This window comes from Pogoniulus pusillus, chromosome 17 (assembly GCF_015220805.1).
Source record: "Pogoniulus pusillus isolate bPogPus1 chromosome 17, bPogPus1.pri, whole genome shotgun sequence".
In the NCBI taxonomy this organism is placed as follows: domain Eukaryota; kingdom Metazoa; phylum Chordata; class Aves; order Piciformes; family Lybiidae; genus Pogoniulus; species Pogoniulus pusillus.
The window spans coordinates 18,245,328-18,264,508 of record NC_087280.1 but is presented as its reverse complement, the minus strand read 5'-3'; the positions used below and the strand labels follow the sequence as shown (position 1 = coordinate 18,264,508).

Sequence of the window (19,181 nt, the reverse complement as noted above, 5' to 3'; positions counted from 1 at the left end):
TCAATGACCTCCCTGGGCAATCTGTTCCAGTGCTCCACCACTCTCATAGTAAATTCCACAAGCTTCTACCGTCCCTCGGTTTCAAATAATCACTTTATCTGGCTATTAATAAGAGCTTCTCCATGGCCACCCTGTGGAAGCCAAACCATTCCATTAATCTGCAAATAATAATGCAGGGTGATCCAAATGCTGAATCCCTCTAGAAATAAACGACACTCAGGACTACTGAGGCAACCCAAGGTGACCTGGCTGCCACCCCAGATGCTCATTGAACTGCATGGCACACAACTGGCACTAACTTCAAAGTCACCATTTCTCCAAAGGACAGCAAGGGCACCCAGCTGCCATTCAGGCAATGGAAACAGTGGGCTGTCTCTCACTTCGGCAGACAGAGAAATACAGGAGAGAGCCTTTCTCTTCCTGAAGAAGCAACTGGCAAAAGGCTGCAACTGTGTAACACTGTCAGCAAGACATTAGAAAAGAAGAGCTTCATGGGTCCATCTGCCCTGCAAAACAACATGGACTCAAAGAATAGAGGAGATGGCCTGCTCCAGCAATGTCCCAAAGACAGAATGGGACAGGAGAAGGTAGTAATACAAGTGAAAAGTTCAGTGGGGCCGTGTAAGGTTTTTACATTCTTGGCTTATCTTTGTTTGCTGGAAAGCATGTTTTCTCTACCTGAGTTTATAACAGATGCCTTGGCCTGTAGATGTTCTGTAAGAGGTCTGTTTCTGCAAGGCAACAGTGAATTGCTAAGAGCTCTATGCAGTACCAGGAGTTGCACATCACAGCATGGTAGGTCCCTGCTGACCTTCTCAAAAGAGCATATGATAGAAATTATTCTTTGTGACCCAGTTTGGCATGACTCACTCAGATGTAATCTAGCATTAACTGCAGAGCCAGTTTAAGCACAAGATTTCTTTCTAACCCCCACTGGAGAAATATAATGCTAGGGGAGAGCAGACTGGACGACATCCTTGCATAGTGTGAGAGGGAAGGGAGAAGGGGAGTTGTAATGTATCCGTTCTGGCATTTCTGTGTGGGCAGGATGACAGTGTCTCATGGAAAGCCTGCTATTTGGTCATGGATAAGTGGCCACCCACTTATCCATATGAAGAACAAAATCAAGGGACAAAAACCTAACCCTCCCCTTCCCACTTCCTATTGGGCCTCCATGAATGGTTGAGAAGGGAGTCCCATCTCTATAGTCCATCCAATCTCAACCATGAAAGAAGACGCTGTTGTGGAAGGAAGATGTGTAGCTGACAGCTGAGGACATCAAACATAGCTATTAAAGTCAAATTGATATAGGTCATTATGCAGAGAACCTATGTCAACACAGCTCAGCAGCTACTGACTTGGGCTGGATTTGGACCAGCAACCTAGAAGAGGGAGAGAGTGTGTCACATAATCAAGCCTGTGAGCCATCCAGTCCCAAATCAAGTTTCATGACAGGAATATTTATTAATATTTGAAACTGAAGCTGCACTACTGGAAAGATGCCTACTTTTGAGTTGGTTCAACATGTTCAACATTTTAATATAAAACGCTGCTATCTTGCAAGTTATGAGCTTTCCAACCAGTTGAGAATAAAGGCATAACTGAGGCAGAAGTGAAATGGAGCTGCTAATGAGAGCTGGAATTGTAAGTGGAACTGCAGTGCAAAAGGACAGTAAGTTTAAGAGTGTAAGTTTAAGGCAATGCAAAGCAAGCAAAGGCAGGCAGAGACAGACAGAGAGGTCAAAAAGGAATGCAAGTGAGGCTTGGATGGAGGGCAAGCTAACAAATGTCGGGGAAATGCTGAAGTGAGCTGAGATGGGGAGGAGGAGGCAGTGAAACAGCTTGTGTAACCTTACAAAAACAATAGTCACAACGCCTGTTGGCTTAATGGGAAACAGGCTTCTTCACCTTGTGATTTTCAAACATGTAAACACAGTTGCTTAAATAGAACATAACTCTTTCAGAAGCTGTCAGGAGATACTTTGGGAAGCTGTGACGAAGAGAGGGAGATGACTCTACTTAAAAGCATCTGAGGTAATCAGAGATTGTTACTGTGTATATAAGGGCATCTAGAAAGGGGTGATCAGGAAGAGTGTTGAGCTATTGAGGTTTTTTATCAGAGGAGACAACATTTAAAGGGAGTCATGACTACTGGACTCTTGTTTTCATAACCAAGTTTATGTCACCCTCCAATAATGAAGTAACCAGATATTTTATATGGTTATCTGCTCATCAAACAGCCAGGAAGTCAACAACAGAGAGTGAGAACACATGAACGCCTATGGTGAATAACAGTGTAGAAAGCTGTGGTTTATTCAGCTGCATGACAGATCCAGCCCTTTATGATATGGTTTTCATTTAAAAAGAATTAGTTCTTTTGCCATGGAATCTGGAAAGCAGCACTATGAGAGCTTGTGCCACAAGGGACAGATCGCACATGAGAGCTGGACATGGCAGGAACAGGCGGTGTGGCCTTTTACTTGCTCAAACCTTCTGTCTCAAACCTTGCTGTCTTTGTGGCCCTACATATCTGTAATGGAACTGGCCAAACCCCAGTGACAGTGACTGTCATTTTATATAGTTTGACTGAAGCTAGACCAAGGCCATGAAGAACAGGGTGAATTACCCTATAATCCTCTTGCCAACAATACTATTACACACTCACATTATTGACAGTTTCTTCCAGGGGATATTTGGTCATGCATTCTCTCTGAAGAACCCTTGTCCCTTTGCAGTGGCTGATTCACAACAGGGAAGGCACTGCCCAATGTATTCCAAGACGTTTGATAAGACAAAGGAATCCAGCTGTAATGCAACTGCCTCCACTGCATCTAACTTATAGAATGTAGTCCCAGCAGAGCAACTTTTTCCTGAAAAGGCTTCACAGTGTTTCTGTTAAGAATCATCACGTTTCTTGTGGTAGGAGGGGTGCTTTGCCAAATGCCAAGTCTTAGAAGAAGCTGAGGTTGACCAATATATGTATGAATAAACTGTGTGTAAATTGGGTGTTAGCACTACCTCAGCAATATACCCTTCTCTCTTCCAATCTTAGTGCTCACTCCTTTCCAAGTCCCACATAGTATCTAATACAAATTTTTATATATGAGAGCTGTTGACTAGAGTCACTCCAGTAGCATGTGCTTGAACTCAGAAGGGACTGTGATTACACCATGGCGTGTACCACTCAGCACCAACTCCTGCCTGTTTTGAGTCTTGTCTCTCTGAAAGAAGACTCTTAAAGGTGCAAAGGTACAACTCTTGAATTACCAGGGCTGAGAATGCAAAGGCTGAAACAGCCCACTCCCAACTACTGCATAAGGGCTCAAAAGTGGTCCAGTCTGATCCTGCTGATGCCTGAACCTATGCAGACAACGGAGATGTGGAAAAGACTCATGCAGTGAATCCAGTCACACAACCACTGCCCATCATTACATGGAAATGACTGCCCAGAGTTAAAAATGCTATTTTTCTGTTCTCACACTCTCCCAAAAAGACCAGAAGCTCAGTCACACTTATGCTTCTACTATCTTTGGTCTTTAACAAAGTGCGAAATGGCCTCCACTCCAGCCTTTCTCTTTTTGGCCCTATGGGACTTAACATCACACAGCATAGAGATCCCTGGATCCTTCTCATCCCTAGAGTACTACCCCATCCCTGCAGCAGTCATCCAACCAGATACTCTGTACTTAACACATTTGCATGCTTTGATACATGCCAACAGCACTCAGAGGCAATAGGATTCTTACACAACAGCATCAGGAAGAGTGAAGGATTGTTTTAACAGTCCAATCCCTGCTGAAGCTGTGACACTGTAAAACATGTGTCAGTGACTTTTCACTGGGAATCCCTTCTCTCAAGCTGTCAATGAAGAGACATTGCATACTTGTCATGATCACAGCTGGGCTGTTACCCTAAAGCAAGAATATAGTTATGTGAGGGCCAAAGGAAACATCCCCATGAAAATGTATGCATTAAGTTGTCTCCTTGTCTCCCAAAGATTTGATCTACTCTTTGGACATAAAAATTGCTCCCTTTCTCTCTCTCTCACTTGCCCAGTCTGGTTTCAGAAAAACAGGGAATTGTTGCTGAAGGAGCACAGTGACTACGAATAAAACAGTGGTGGGCTGAGAAAGACTGCTCGTTTCTTTCTCTCTTCTGGTGAGCAGAGGCTGCTGTGTTCCATCTGTAACTCCTTGTATGCAGAAAGCACCCTGGTGCATTGCAGAAGCAACATGCTGAAGGGTAACAAGCTGTTTGCTTTCAGCACTGTCTGAAATGGGTGAGAATGAGACCTCAGAAAATGTGACATGCATTTCCTCAGAAGATGAAAAGGGAATATAAATTGTAGGGTGGAAGAAAGACAAAAGCCTGGGATAGCTGGGTGGGATTTCCCACCCACTAGGGAAGAGAGACAAAAGCTCAGTGAGAACGGCTGATGGGTATGTCACTCAAAGTGTTAGCAACTCAAGGGGAAGCTCTTGCATGACTTCACTTGAGTTCACTTTTCCAAAACTCCTGTGAAACCAGTGAAAACCTCCAGTCAATTCCATTAATAATTGAGGGTCAAACCTGAATGAAGAGACACAACATAGCCTAAAAGAGATAGCCTAAAAGAAATAACAAGGAGAAAGGAGAGCTGGTGGAGCATATTTGCAAAATATGTAGAATAGAAGTAACCAGAAACATCCCACATTCTACCCCATCAGGAAGCCACCCACAGGGGAAAGTGGGACAGCCTGTAGGGAATGTTCTGTAGGAGTCAGGAATGCTGGCTCCCTTCCCTACACTGGGAGATGAATTCTCCATTCCTGGAGGTGGGAAAGATGAGATGGCCAAGGTGTGAAGTAACTGTAAAACATATAATTTCACCAGCATCAAGTCTTCTGAAGTTCCCAGACAAGCCAGTGGATATGTGACTTATGGTTCCCAGAGCAGTAGAAGTCCTTTCAATGGAAAGAAGCATTTTCTTTTATTCTTTTTTTTCTTGGTCTACATTGCCAATCACTATGGGTTTGCAAATTCAGTGCAAGAAGTCCATCCTATGTGACTTTCTTACAGTGATGCACCAAAAAGAGGGGTGACTGCAGTGGATAGTCTCAAACTTGTGAGCTCTCTTTTGCTTGCAAGAATGAGAATAAAAGACCTGTCCAGAAAAAGGTGCCTGGGAAATACAGGATCTGGTTTTATTAACTGCAGTTATAAAGTACCAATCATAGAATCATAGAATCAACCAGGTTGGAAGAGACCTCCAAGATCATCCAGTCCAACCTACCATCCAGCCCCTTCCAATGAATCAGTTTGCAGTGGTTCAGCTGAAGACATTTCCTCTAAGGATATGGCATTTTCAGTGCTATCTTTGTCACAGCCACCTCCATCACACAGGAGAGCTCCCTGTCCTTATGGAAACTTTGTTTCCAGTATTGATCCTCCAAAATAGCAGCTCCCTAAACTCTTGGGATTTTTCATAATGGTGCAGCTGGGAAGATAATTCATAATCCCAGAACCATCTGGCCTTGGCTGTTCATAAATTGCTTTAAAAGCTCGGCATGCTATCTCACTTAGTCTCACTCATTTGATCAGCATGGAGAGACTTGATATCAAACAGGAACACTGCAAATTATGGCTTGGTATCAAAGCAATTTGGAAATGATATGTTCAGACCCATGCTGAAGTGGAATTCTTGGGGTAGTTGGCATGGCTGGTTGCCTACAAACCTCACAGTGGATGAAGCCAAGTTAGCTTGGCTCCAAGAATGCCACATGAAGAAAGTAAAAAGCAAATTGAGAAGAGATATTCCTGCTTTGAGTACCTTTGGCTTCAACATGTAAACGTGAAGACAAATTATGGAGAAACAAAAAAATCTGTTATCTCCATAAGAAGAGATCTGGTTAGAGGGTCTTTAGCTGCCATGAGGTGCATGTCAGCTGATGACAGTGTTCTGGAGACCATGTAGTTTTTCTGATGTGATGCTGTTCATTATACACAGAGATGCTTGCCCACAGTAACACATCGGGCAGACCTGGTACCACGAATATAGTAACAATTTCAGGTAAATATTGTAGCACTTTAGATATAAAAGGAAAATATGAATACATTTTTCTAAACAAATAACTTGGGGATTTTTAACTGAATAGACAGAAGCCTCAGGATCATATCTGAATTGGTATTGAAAAGGTGTCAGTAACAGAGTGAAATAATGAAGAGGTAATAAAATAACCAATGGAGAGGATAAAACTTACAGTGAGTAGACAGGAGTTGATACTCATGCACAGAAGCAGGAAAGCAGGGGAGAAAGCGATTTCTATAATGCTCCTGCAGGAAACCCCAGTTTGCCACAGTACTTTCAAACTACTAAACACAGACAATCTGCATTTTAATCAAAACCCAACCATTGCTGATGGTGATAGATACTAGGATGCTCATGATGGATACTACTAAGAATTCTGCCCATTTGGGCTAAATCTATCCCATGTTACATGGCAAGCAGCTTTACTTGAGATAAAGGAGGCACCAGACAGGAAAGAATTTACCCATTCAAAGGTGTTAGCAGTTGTATTTTCAAGAGGAAGAAAGGAAGCTGTGCTTTTCCTTTGGAGGAAATACACTTTTCCTGAGTACAAAGACTTCCTAAACTTAGAAGCAAACTGTTTCTAGGAGCATTTCTTTATCTTGTCTAGTTTTAATGTATAAAACGAGTATTTAAAATGCTTTATTAGACATATGCCACTTCATCGGCTTTCGTCTCTGGAGTGATGCTGTCAAGTGGCAGGGTGATAGGAAGGGAGCCCAGCTGGCAGCAGGTGGAAGAGACAGGCAGGCTTTGGACTCTCACTGGTAGGTGAGAGGCAGCAACCAGAGCACAGACAACAGACATTTCTGAAAGCTCAAATGGTCCCATGTGTCAATAAGACCTGGCATAGAAAATGAACGTCTCAGTGGACTCTGGAGCAGAGGAAGAAGGTGTAGTACAAAACATTCCTTCTTAAGGCTCAGGAACCATAGCTAATTAGATCTGAGGAAGAAGGAAACTTTTCAAGCAATTGAGAACAAATCATTATGATCAGACTCCTTTTGTTTTGATTTGTTTTACCTAAACAAGAACAAAAGCAGAAAACTACAGATTATTACTCTTCCCTTGTTTGGAAACTGGGGTTCAAGTACAGAGATGACAAAATTCCCTGCTGGGTTGGATCCAGGAATGGAAAGAGGCCCTGCATTGATGTGGGGAGGATTTTGCAAATGGAAAGGGATCAGTAAGAACAAAGGTGGCCAGTTTATTTTCTCTTCTTGCTGAATTTTATTCCCCAACCCAACTGTTGGCCAACAGGCAGCCAACCTCGTTCCACTGCAGTGCAGCCTTACACTGACATGACTTTTTTAGCCAACAACATTTCCACTGGCACTGCTGCTGCTGAGTTACCAGTGAAGGCTTTTCCAAGTGACAGTATGGGATTTATCACCTTCCCCAGCTCTGCAGTCATTTTCACCTGGAACCTGTTGAACTCAGCAGGCCAGCAGACAGCATAGGTTACAGGCTATTGGAACCCAACTGCTAGTGGAAAAGTAAATATTTCAGCTAGATTGCTGCCCTTGTATAAAAACAAATAATTACTTGGTAAATGGCACTTGCAAACCTAATATTTCCCGTGTTGGTGTGGAGAGTAGAAGTTGCACAATCAGGATTTGTACTGTCCCTATGTTCTGGGTCACTGGGTGCACCAGCCTGTTGCCAGAAAAGCCAGTGAAGTATGAAACCAGAACCTATGTAGCAGGAAGCATAGGCACAATCTGCCAAATTATTACAGCCCAGCTATTTAACATGGCCTTGGCTTACTCAGCAGAATAAGCCTTCAGAAAGAAAGACATAGCTGGCAAAGCCACAAAGCTATTGATTAAATGAAAATTGTGTTGTCTGGGAGTTTGTAAACGGCTGCCGTTTGCCTCTTTGGTGCAGTTCTATTATGTTAAGTAAAGCTGTACAAGATGCTCAAAACCAAAGAAATTAAGAGGGATTGCAAGAGAATGTTGCTTCACTAGGGATTACACAGACATCCTTCACAACGTGTAGAGTAAACCCACAGACATTCTTGCCCAGAACCACACTAATGCTTGCCACAAGAGTCCAGAAAGGAACGGGAGGTGGACATTCCCACGCCCAGTTCCACTGTGGTTACATTCCAATGCTGTTAATAAACCATGCTTGGAAGATACAAGGATGAGAAAAGAGATGCACAACAGAGGGAAGGTACCCCCCACCATGCTAGGATTAGTAGCCACATCTGTAAATAACTTGCAGTTTTACATAGAACAAAAAAATCTCACCCCAAACCAGGCCTGTTATCCAGTCTGGCACACAATACTACTCAAACCTCTCAATTCCTGCTTCTTGGTCTTCTTTTCCTGTACATGATTTCTTTTCTCTGGGCTATCCTACTGTAACTGCTAAATCAACTGGCTCAAAGTAAATGCAACAGGGATATTATGCTTCTGAGATTCAAATCAACTTGCTCAGGTATCATGTTCTGTATTAGACTGGTCAAACACCTTCTGTTTAGTGGTGCACCACCACTAGCTCTTACTCAGGTCAATCCATCCACGTTGAAGAAATCCCCACCGATTTCTTCATTTACATATGTTTAGATCTCTGCTTCCTTTTAACTAATTTAGGACACTGTTTTGAGAAAGTTATTATTAATCTACTAATATCAAGACACTTTAGTACATAACATTAAAAAGAAATCTAAGTCAGACCACTCAGTATGTTACCAGAATTGGAAGAAGCAACTCTTGGAAATTTAGGCTACAAGAAGCCCTCTCTCTAAACCAGAATATATTATTAAAGAATTGCTTTGACTAGCTCATACTGATTCAGATGTAGGAACATATATGATGAAATAGGCATTGTTCCATTATGTCTTTTTGGAGCTATACAAGAGCAACTGAACTGTGAAAATGTGCTTGCAATTATCTGTGGAAGAAGAATGAAACCTGGGAGGAGGGGAAAAAGGAAAGGAGCCTGGGAACAGAGAGAGACATTCCACAACAGATTTACAACACAAATGGCAGAAAATAAAATTAGCAGCTCCAGGGTGGGTACAGACTGTTGCCAGCATTTTTGGCCAGCCTCGGGGTATGTCTACATGGCAGTCAGTCACTCCCAGTAATCCTGAGACTGCAATATACTGGAACAGCATCATACTCTTGTGAGATCTAAAATGGAGAGTGCTGGCACTAGCAGAATGTAGCTGGGGCAGTTAACTGTCTGAATAAAACTACCTCAGATACTCAGGAAGTCGTAGTGCAGCAACACAGTTTACTAGTATCTGAGCTTGCTAGAGTAAAGCGTGCATGGGTTGTCTCTGGGTCCAGTATTTGGGACCCATCTGACCTTGATTTTCAACCCCTACAAAAGCAGACCGAAGACTTCCAGCACACTGTCTTTTGCAGAATGGTCTAAACAGCCACAAAAGGCAAACTGGGACCTGTGTCACAGCTCTCCACCGCTAGATAGAATCTACATTCCAACTGCCAGGAATGCCGCTGGAGAGGTCTATCCAGTCACAAGAGAGAACCTGTCAGCCACGGGCTGCACAACTGAGCCATCTTATAAATGGGCACCTCTTTGTAACTCTCTCTGGTAAAACATTCATGCATGCAAGTGAGTAAGATGCCCGTGGGCATGTGTTAAGCTCGGGCCTTTAACTACATGCTGAAATACTTCCCTGTGCATACAAGTTTGGCTTCATTTGCAGGATACAGGGACTAGATATGAAATTGAGGTTGTCCAGATAACCCTAAAACTGACACATTTGATTCTGCAACTTGGTAATGTTGATTTTAATGCCTTTTGGGAGGTAAGAAATAATCTACTTCCTGGCAATTAATTGCTGTATTTTTGTAATACCAGTAAAGAAAAACCTTCCACGGAAATTCAGGTCAGGCAGAATCTGCCTGATAAAAGTGAGATGAAGGCATGCTTCCGCTACACTTCAAAAAGCAGTTGAAGGTCTGCCTCTTTTTCTGTGACTGACTTCACTGTCAGCACCATAACACTCAAGGCCCTACTGGTAGCTTTGCTCACATTCGAAAAACCCAAGTCTTTACAAATACTATGAGGAAAACCTTGCATTTGTCATCATTACAGTGCAGATGCTTGAAAGAGCAACATGGAGCAGAAAAAGAAGCTCACATGGAATTAATATTTTTGGAAAATATGGCCTTGTGGCCAAGAAGGCCAATGGGATCCTGGGGTGTGTTAGGAGGAGTGTGTCCAGCAGATCAAGGGAGGTTCTCCTCCCTCACTGCTCTGCCCTGGTGAGACCTCAACTTGAATACTGTGTTCAATTTTGGGCTCCCCAGTTTAAGAGGGACAGGGATCTGCTGGAGAGGGTCTAGTGGATGGCTATGAGGATGATTAGGGGACAGGAGGGCATGGCTTATGAGGAGAGGCTGAGGGACCTGGGGCTTTTTAGTCTGGAGAAAAGAAGACTTAGAGGGGATTTGATAAACGTTTATAAGTATCTGAAGGCTGGCCAGGAGTGGTGGGACAGGCTCTTCTCACTTGCTCCCTGCGATAGGAGAAGGAGCAACAGATGTAAATTGTAGCAAAAGAGGTTCCACATCAACACAAGAGGGAACTTCTTTACTGTAAGGGCCACCTGGAACAGACTCCCCAGGTAGGTTGTGGAGTCTTCTTCTCGAGAATTTCAAGGCCTGTCTGGATGTGTTCCTCTGTGATCTGTGTTAGATAGTATTGTCCTGCTCCATCAGGAGGGTTGAACTCAATGATCTCTTTGGGTCCTTTCCAATCCCTAACATCCTATGATATGTTTTAATTTAAAGTCAGCCAAGATGGAAACTACACTCAGCTGCTTACTTGAGTAGAGCCCTGCATTCAAGGCTAGACTATGGTCAACTGCTCTAAAAACACAGAAGGTTGGGGTTTTCCTTTCAAAACAGCTTCTCAGCTCCCAGATCCTGCACCAAAATAATTATTATAATCCCAAAATAAAAGACAGAATTTGTAGCAAAGAGGCCTCCACTCTTACACTGTTTTCAGAACCACTCCCCTTGCACTACTACTGCAATTTGACTGGTTGGCTCCACGGCTGCCAGCACTGTGCTGACTGGAATCACAAACTAGACTGCTTAAAAAAACCCAAACAGTTTTATATCACAGTATCACACAGTATCACCAAGGTTGGCACATGCAAGCTCTGCAGCACTACGTGGCTGCTCAGATCCACTTATGGTGGTGGTTCTCAGCTTCCACATGAAACATTTCATTGAAAAAATGCATTATGACCACATCTTTTTAAACTCCCAGGTGAAGGAGAAGGGGGACTGTTCATTTGCTGTTTGGTTCTTAGGAATTAAGCTTCTGTGCCTGTATCACACTGACCTGGCCTTGCCAGACTAAGTTGTCACAGGGCATTATTCTGTACCTTTTGGATCTGCTCAAGAGGCATTCCCCTTCAGCCCACAATATTGTCACATTCTGTCTAACAGCTATTTGCACACCAGAGTCTTTCTGCAGGGTGCTCATCAGAGGTAAGCTTATTCATAAATCTGTCAGCATAAATATCAGGCCACTAAGGGTACATCCAGAGAGTGTTTTTCCTTTACCTGTAACACCACTATTGCTTGAGACATACCACAAAGACTACATTTAATTATGTGGCAAATAATTATGCACCCTAAAGCAATTTTAAGCAAGCCATATCTATGAATACAAACATCCAAAGCAAATAATACCTGCTGGTTCTAAACTCTTGTCTGGTTCCAAAGCCAGAGCTGCTTGGTTTGTGCACTGTAAGCTTTCTACCTTTGGACCTGCTTTTGTCTTCATCTGTTTCAGCTTCCAGTTTGAGGCCATGCGGTTTCAGACTGCTGGCAACAGTCTGCATCTCACTTATTGTCAGTTGATTTTGATTCACTTTCCTAAGGCCATCTGACACAGCATGGCTTCCAGCCATACCACCTCCGGCTATTCTCTCACCATCTAGGCAGTGCCAGGTTCCGCTAGCTCATGAATGGGAATCCTCCTTCCTCACCCAAGCCAGCCCCTCATCCCATGAGAGGAAAACTGAGGCTGTTGAAAGAAATAGGAATGGCAACAAAGCTGGCATTGTTGTCCTGAAAACCCACTGGCTACAGCTCACCCACTTCATTTAGGGCATAACGGATATAAGGATGAATCTCAGCTTTTGTTTAAAAAACTATTTGCCTCTTTCTGTAGAGAATGAGTGGAAATGGTTAACAATGTCACTGCTGTAGGCAAAGAGGGAACTGGGAGGGGGAAGTGGCATTATTTTTTAAAAAGTCGCAGTTGTTCAGGGTGGTCTTGGGGGTACAAATCTCAGACTAGCTTCGTACTGGTGCAGATCTTGGAGGAGGAAGGGAGCACCACTCAGGATCCCATTGCCAACAGTAGGGAATTTTCCAGCTCTTACTGATGGAGATGCCCTGCTAGACTGAGGAAGGATGACAGTAAGAAAATGTTCAGCATATTAAGCTGTTTATAATTTGAAGACCTTGGACTTACAGTTTTTAAGACTCTAGAGACCACTCTGATCTCTGTGTCTTCCCTTTTGAGTAGGTCACAACACAGTACTCAGTCCCTGGATAAAAATCAACTAATTGTAGTTACATTAAGGTGTGTTACTTTAAATGCCATATCTTATTGACCAAGCTGAATGAAAGAAAGAGGCTTGCTAAGGGTCCTGATTTGTCTGCTAACAAGTTTATGATTTGCAGCCATATCATAAACTCAGTTGTCTCTACCCTGCCTGTTTCCTTTTTGTAACAGCAAAATTCTTCCTCTGGACTCTGCAGAAAAATTGTATCTAAATATAATGTGTCCATGGATCCAAAATTATCACTCCAGATGTAAAGATATAAATACAACAGACAAAAGTTCATCACTTCATCATCAAGCAACACCAACTCCAAAGGTTAAACCTGAAGATGAACTTCTACAGGACCTATAAACATCACCCTAATGGACCTATTAATGATGTCTCCATGTTTCCACAGTGCAGCTGTCTGTAACAGTGTTTTTTGCAGCAAGTCCAAATTACATTAGTGGCAGATTAGGAATCTGACACATCAATTAGTAATCCATTCACTTTTTCCAAAGTCTACATCAGAAAACTATCTGTGAATGCCAAACTGGGCTTGTGATCTCCATGGACGTTTGTTAGTCTTAGGGGCAAGAAGTAATAAATCTCAGCTTTTCTACACACATAAGGGAGGTCAGCCTTCAATAAAGCTCACAATTATGGCTCTCCATAATTTATATTTTTGCCAATGTGGATGTAAGTTTTGACTGGATTTTTTCTTTAATTAAGAAAATTGCACCTAGTTTTTTATGGGTTTATTTTCTCAACCTAAAACTCATGTCAGCTTCTTTATCTTCATGTCTGCAATGAGATTCCTTAAACTTTACTTAAACCCCATAGGTTTGTAGGCAAAGGAGAGGTCTAACAATTAGTAAGGTCACTGAAAAGACTTCTGTTGACTTCAAGGTCAGACTTTGAAATAAGTAACTAGGCCACTGGTGGATGACCTTAGAGAGGGACAATTTTGATGCTCAGGTTGGGCAGTCAGAGATGGAATTTCTTCCCTTCTGTTTTCATTTGGCACACTAAAGTTTCAGGATGCAACACTTATGGCTGGGCTTGAGCAAGGAAAGAGCATATAGAAAGGCTGAAGGGCTTGCTCCAGTATGCAACAGAGAAATGCAACTCATTGTCCAACAGGCCATAATGGAGTATGTCCCAAATTTGGGAACAGAATCCTGCCAGCAGCTTCTCTAACCTAACCCAACTGCCTACTTCAGTTGGAGACTTCTTGGCTCATGTGTCTTCTGAGAGCCCCATTCTCTAGGCCCCTTAGAATCATAGAATCATAGAATCAACCAGGTTGGAAGAGACCTCCAAGATCATCCAGTCCAACCTAGCACCCAGCCCTAACCAATCAACTAGACCATGGCACTAAGTGCCTCATCCAGTCTTTTCTTGAAGACCCCCCAGGGACGGTGCCTCCACCACCTCCCTGGGCAGCCCATTCCAATGGGAAATCACTCTCTCTGTGAAGAACTTCTTCCTAATATCCAGCCTATACCTACCCTGGCACAACTTGAGACTGTGTCCCCTTGTTCTATTGCTGGTTGCCTGGGAGAAGAGGCCACCCCCCACCTGGCTACAATGCCCCTTCAGGTAGTTGTAGACAGTAATAAGATCACCCCTGAGCCGCCTCTTCTCCAGGCTAAACAGGCCCAGCTCCCTCAACCTCTCCTCATAGGATTTGTGCTCCAGGCCCCTCACCAGCTTTGTTGCCCTTCTCTGGATATGTTCCAGCACCTCAACATCTTTCTTGAATTGAGGGGCCCAGAACTGGACACAGCACTCAAGGTGTGGCCTGACCAGTGCTGAGTAGGTCCCTATACTGGCTTTCACAGACCCTCCAAATTCCTTCAGCACAGAAGTACTCTTTCCACACTCTTTTGCCTGAGCCTGTTCTAGTTTTATAATTCAAGGGGCTCATGAGATAACTCTGCAAGAAAATGCAGTCTCCCTTGTCATTTCCTCTTCTTCACCTGTAATCTCTCTGCACAACAGCACACTCACTGTACAAATCATTCAAGGTACCGAACCCAAGCCACCCACTGTCAGCTTCTTTAGACATCTCACACCCACTCCCCAAGATGTTTTTCCAAGATGAAGGCAAAGAAAGCAAGCTAGAAGAGAGAGGACATTATGATTTTACTACCAAAACTGCACTTGGAAAAGAAAATGGAGTTTGCAGTTCTCTGCACAGATGGAGAGCTGTATACCAAAGCATTACATCTCTCTTTACACTGCGGACTTTTTGTAAGGCATTTTAGAAGGAAGTTTGACAGCTCTACTGAGAAACTTGGCAAACACCAGGGAGGGCCAGTCCCACTCTTTCACACAGCTGGATTTTCTACAGCTCAAGTATTTTCCCCTCTTGCTCTTGGCCCATCCAAAGATGAGTGCTGAATTTCCCTTAACATTACCCACAGGTTAATTTGTTATTAAGTTTAAGCTCAGTTTAACATCTTGGCATGTAATTTAAAAAAAACCAAAACCAAATGTCCTGCATTTCTGCTGAAACCACCCTTGGTTTGGCTCAACTGTCTTTGGTGTCACTAGAGGGTGAACAGGAGATTCATTTTCATCTTCTCATTTTTGGTAGTAACCTAAATATCCCCCATGCAACTTTGAAATGTGTTGCCATAAAATAATTATTTGTTATGGAATGAGAATGGCCAGAACCTGAACACGATACATTGGCTCTGACTTAGCTGTCAAATACTTGTTACCGTAGGAAAGGAAGATACAGCAGACACATGGAAGCGTAAGAGTCCAGAAGGGTGCAGAAAAAAAAACCATATGCACATCTTGTTACTAAGGGAGCAATGATGAGATTTCCCACCTTCCATCCAGAGAGGCTGAAGGAAGGAGCACTTGAAAATCCCACAGGCACAGCCTTTGCCCCTGTATAAATTTGTTCCTTGTCTAATTCCATACCTTACACAGTCTAACTGTGACATAGTACACCCAGAGTGATGTCAATGGAAAGGGAAAAATGCCTGTAAGTATTATTAGTAAGTGCATGGTACACTTAGACTGGAAAGCAGGGAATGTGGATGCTAACCTTTGTATTAACTCATTGCCTGCACTGACCATACAGCTATCTCTTTCAGTCAGTTTTGTTTTCTTCTGTCCCTGGGATATTTACAGGCAGCTTTAAAATGTTCTCAGAGCCACCTGCACAAAGTACCTGGGAACCTCACTGTGCAAATTTCTGACTAGGAATTATCATGTTCTTTGCTATTGTTTTTTTCAGTCAGTGTTCAGAGAGAGTCAGTTAGTTAGCTGGAGCTGAGCTGATAAATCAAATTATACAATCTCTTTCTGTAGATCAAATGATGTTGCTTAAAGGCATTTCCAAAACACTGATGTTTACAATTTCAGCCACAGTACATTACCTCACATGCAGAGATGAGACTATTACCAAGATATTTAACTATTAAAACCCTTGACATAGACACCAGAACTTCAGAGATAATTTTGAAGTTGATGCCATTTTTGTGGGCTTATTCTATAGTGTAAACAAAAGCAGAATTTGTCTCTACCATCAATCACTGAAGAGAGTGAGACCTCTTTGTTCTACTCAGAATCAATACACAGAGCAGAAAATAGAGGAAGATCAAATAGAAAGATTTATGTGTGCTGAAATGAATATTTACACAAGCCTCCTAAAAATGTAGTTGTTTATCAATCTGCTAGATTTATGACATCGTAACAAACACGCCACACTAGCTATTTCACATGTATGGCCTTAAATGAAAGTATGCTACAGTGGCACAAATAAAGAAAAAGGACAAGTTCTTACTTGTGCCCAAGTTCATGTGCAATTGTGAATGCCAGATTGAGACCGTTGTCTTCAGCAAGAACACACTTTCTCTTGGCACTGCAGACACCTCCCAGGTAAGCAATTCCTGCAACAAACACAGAGAATGATTCCATCAGGATCATAGAATGATTTGGGTTGGAATGGACCTCAAAGATCATCTAGTTCTAGCCCCCTGCCATAGGCAGGGATAACTCCCAGAAGAACAGGTTGCTCAAGGCCTCATTCAATCTAGCCTAGAATGCCTCCAGGAAGGGAGCATCCACAACCTCTCTGGGCAATCTGTGCCAGTGTCTCACCACCCTCACTGGAAAGAACTTCTTCTTAACATCTAGTCTAAATCTCCCCTCTGCCAGCTTAAACCCATTACTCCCCATCCTGTCATTACAGATACTTGGAAGGCTGCTACAAGGTTTCCTAGAAGCCTTCTCTTCTCCAGGCTGAAGAGCTCCAACTCTCACAGCTTGTCCTCATAGGACAGGTGCTCCAGCCCTCTGATGATCTTCATGATCCCCCTCTGGACTCATTCCAACAGTTCCATATCCTTCCTGTGTTGGGAGCTCCAGAACTGCACACAGTACTCCAGGTGGGGTCTCAGGAGAGTAGAGTAAAGAGGCAGAATCCCCTTCATTACCCTGCTGGCAACAATTCTCTTGATGCAGCCCAGCACAGGGTTGCTGTCTGGGCTGCGCTCACACTGCCAGCTCATGTTGAGCTTTTCGTCAACCAAGACCCCCAGGTCCTTTTTCTCAGGGCTGCTCTCAGCCATTTGCCACCCAGCCTGGATTTGTGCTTGGAATTGCACTGACCCAGGTGCAGGACCTTACACTCGGCCTTGCTGATCAGTGAAACAGCTCATTCACTGCAAACACACAGCAATAACTCAACCAAAATGATAAAAAATGCACCAAGTATGGAAAATATTAGAGCAGTTTGCACACAATCAGCTGAGCATTTTGTTCATTGTCCTAGAGTTTTGTCAGACAGGAAACAAGTTAAAACACACTCAACTCCACTGCTGTAACTGGAAAATATATTTCATTGCCTCAAAAATATCTTTCCCTGACTCAAGAATTCATCTAAGCTTGTTTGTTAATGCCCTCTACTACAATGTCAGAATATGTAGTGAAGCAGCCTTAATAAAAAGTTAAATGGAGGTCTGATTTTCAGAATAAAGTTGGAGAGAAGAAATAAAACAACAAAAGCAGAGACTCACTAAAAAGCTCTTACATTTGCCTTTATTTTAATCCTTTAAGAAAGCAGGAGTGGCAGAGTCAGAAAAGCTGTCAAACTCCTGATGCTGAGTCACAAAGCCAATGGAGGTAGTAGAAGTTTTTTCTGACTTAGTGGAATTTAGGATTTGATCCCATGGACAATTGTACTGTACACCCTAGGCTGTTTGTGTGGGTATCACAAATGGCTGTAGGTTGAAGTCTGGAATAGTTGGAAATGTTTGATGGCATCACAGGCACTGCACAGGCCAATTTGCTGTAAGGTTTTGTTTCATCTGCCACCTAGAAACCACAGTTCAACCATAGGGAGTTATGCACAAAGCTTAAAGACAGAGCCTGAAGATGTCTCTATTTATCCAAGTCCTCCACTGCTAAGTGGGCACATCTCAAGAGCCAAATAAACTGTTCAAGTGTGCACATAAGCACATAAGTGCTGAGTGCATCCCACCACATCACACATTGTGCTGCCACGCTGGAAGAACAGGAAGTGTAAAGACCTTCCACAAATACAATATCAAAGGTCAAGCCAGAGCATCAGCAGTAGAGGGAAAGGAAAGCCAATTACTATTTTTACTTTTATCAAGTGTGAGGTTTTTTCCTTTCTCTCATAAGAAATTGCATAATTATGGTCCATAACTTCTGTGTTTGGGTTTGGACACGCAAAGCTCTCTGCGCTACCACAGCAAACTTTAGGACACAGGCAACTGTGTAAACTCAGATTTATCCAAAAAGTTGTCATACATAAACGGTTTGCAGCTGTTGGCCTTCCTGCCAGCTAATGAGCCCTCTGCTAGCAATATGTCTAACGGGAATGATTACATTTATCCTACCAGCTCGGCTAGGCATTAGGATATTACATGCTTGCCACAGCGATAGCCAGATCTGGAAGATGACAAGTTCTGGTGCATGGATTCACATTTCATCCTATTTGAAACATCCAGGCCTTCCTCCTGATGATTGTGGAATATTCACTCAGCAAGTGGTTTGTCCAGGTACTCCAGCTTTCAACTCTCTAATGTCTTGTTTTCATTGCACTCCTAATACTTTAATCTCCTTTTTTGCCAGCCACCTCTGGATACAGAACTTTAACTTGATTAAAACTTGGCCAGCTTTCCTCTTCTCAGTGTATTTGCTGTTGGGAAGGGAGCCAAACTTGAAGTCCTGAAGTCTGCTTGGCACAGAAGGAGACTCACTGCATATCCACATGCACAGGGCAAACCTCCCATTCCCCACCATTACTCGCTCTGTGTTGGAGCTGATGTTTTTCTCATTCTCCCACTATTTTAAATTTGTGCAACTCACACATTGCCATCAGTTACACTCCTGTTGCCTCTCTTAACACCCTACATTAGTAAAATCAGGAAACCCTAGAAGTGATTCATGCTCTGCCTTTCCATTCAATGGCAATGATATATTTGACAGAGATGCCCTGCCTGTATTTACACATCAAGTCAGTCACCAAGGGGATCTTTCAGTGCTCATGACACTTAAAAATGAAAAATATATTTC

General features: G+C 42.9%; 1 protein-coding gene across 4 annotated transcripts in view; it reads right to left on the bottom strand.

Annotated features, from left to right (window-relative positions):
• Positions 1-19,181, bottom strand: part of ADAMTS17 (ADAM metallopeptidase with thrombospondin type 1 motif 17) — a 184,500-nt gene that overhangs the window by 96,951 nt on the left and 68,368 nt on the right. For all 4 annotated transcript variants that reach the window (XM_064158003.1, XM_064158005.1, XM_064158002.1 and 1 more), the window contains one exon: positions 16,423-16,528. In XM_064158003.1, coding sequence (XP_064014073.1) covers positions 16,423-16,528 — 106 coding nt within the window. The remainder of the gene's footprint in view (positions 1-16,422; positions 16,529-19,181) is intronic.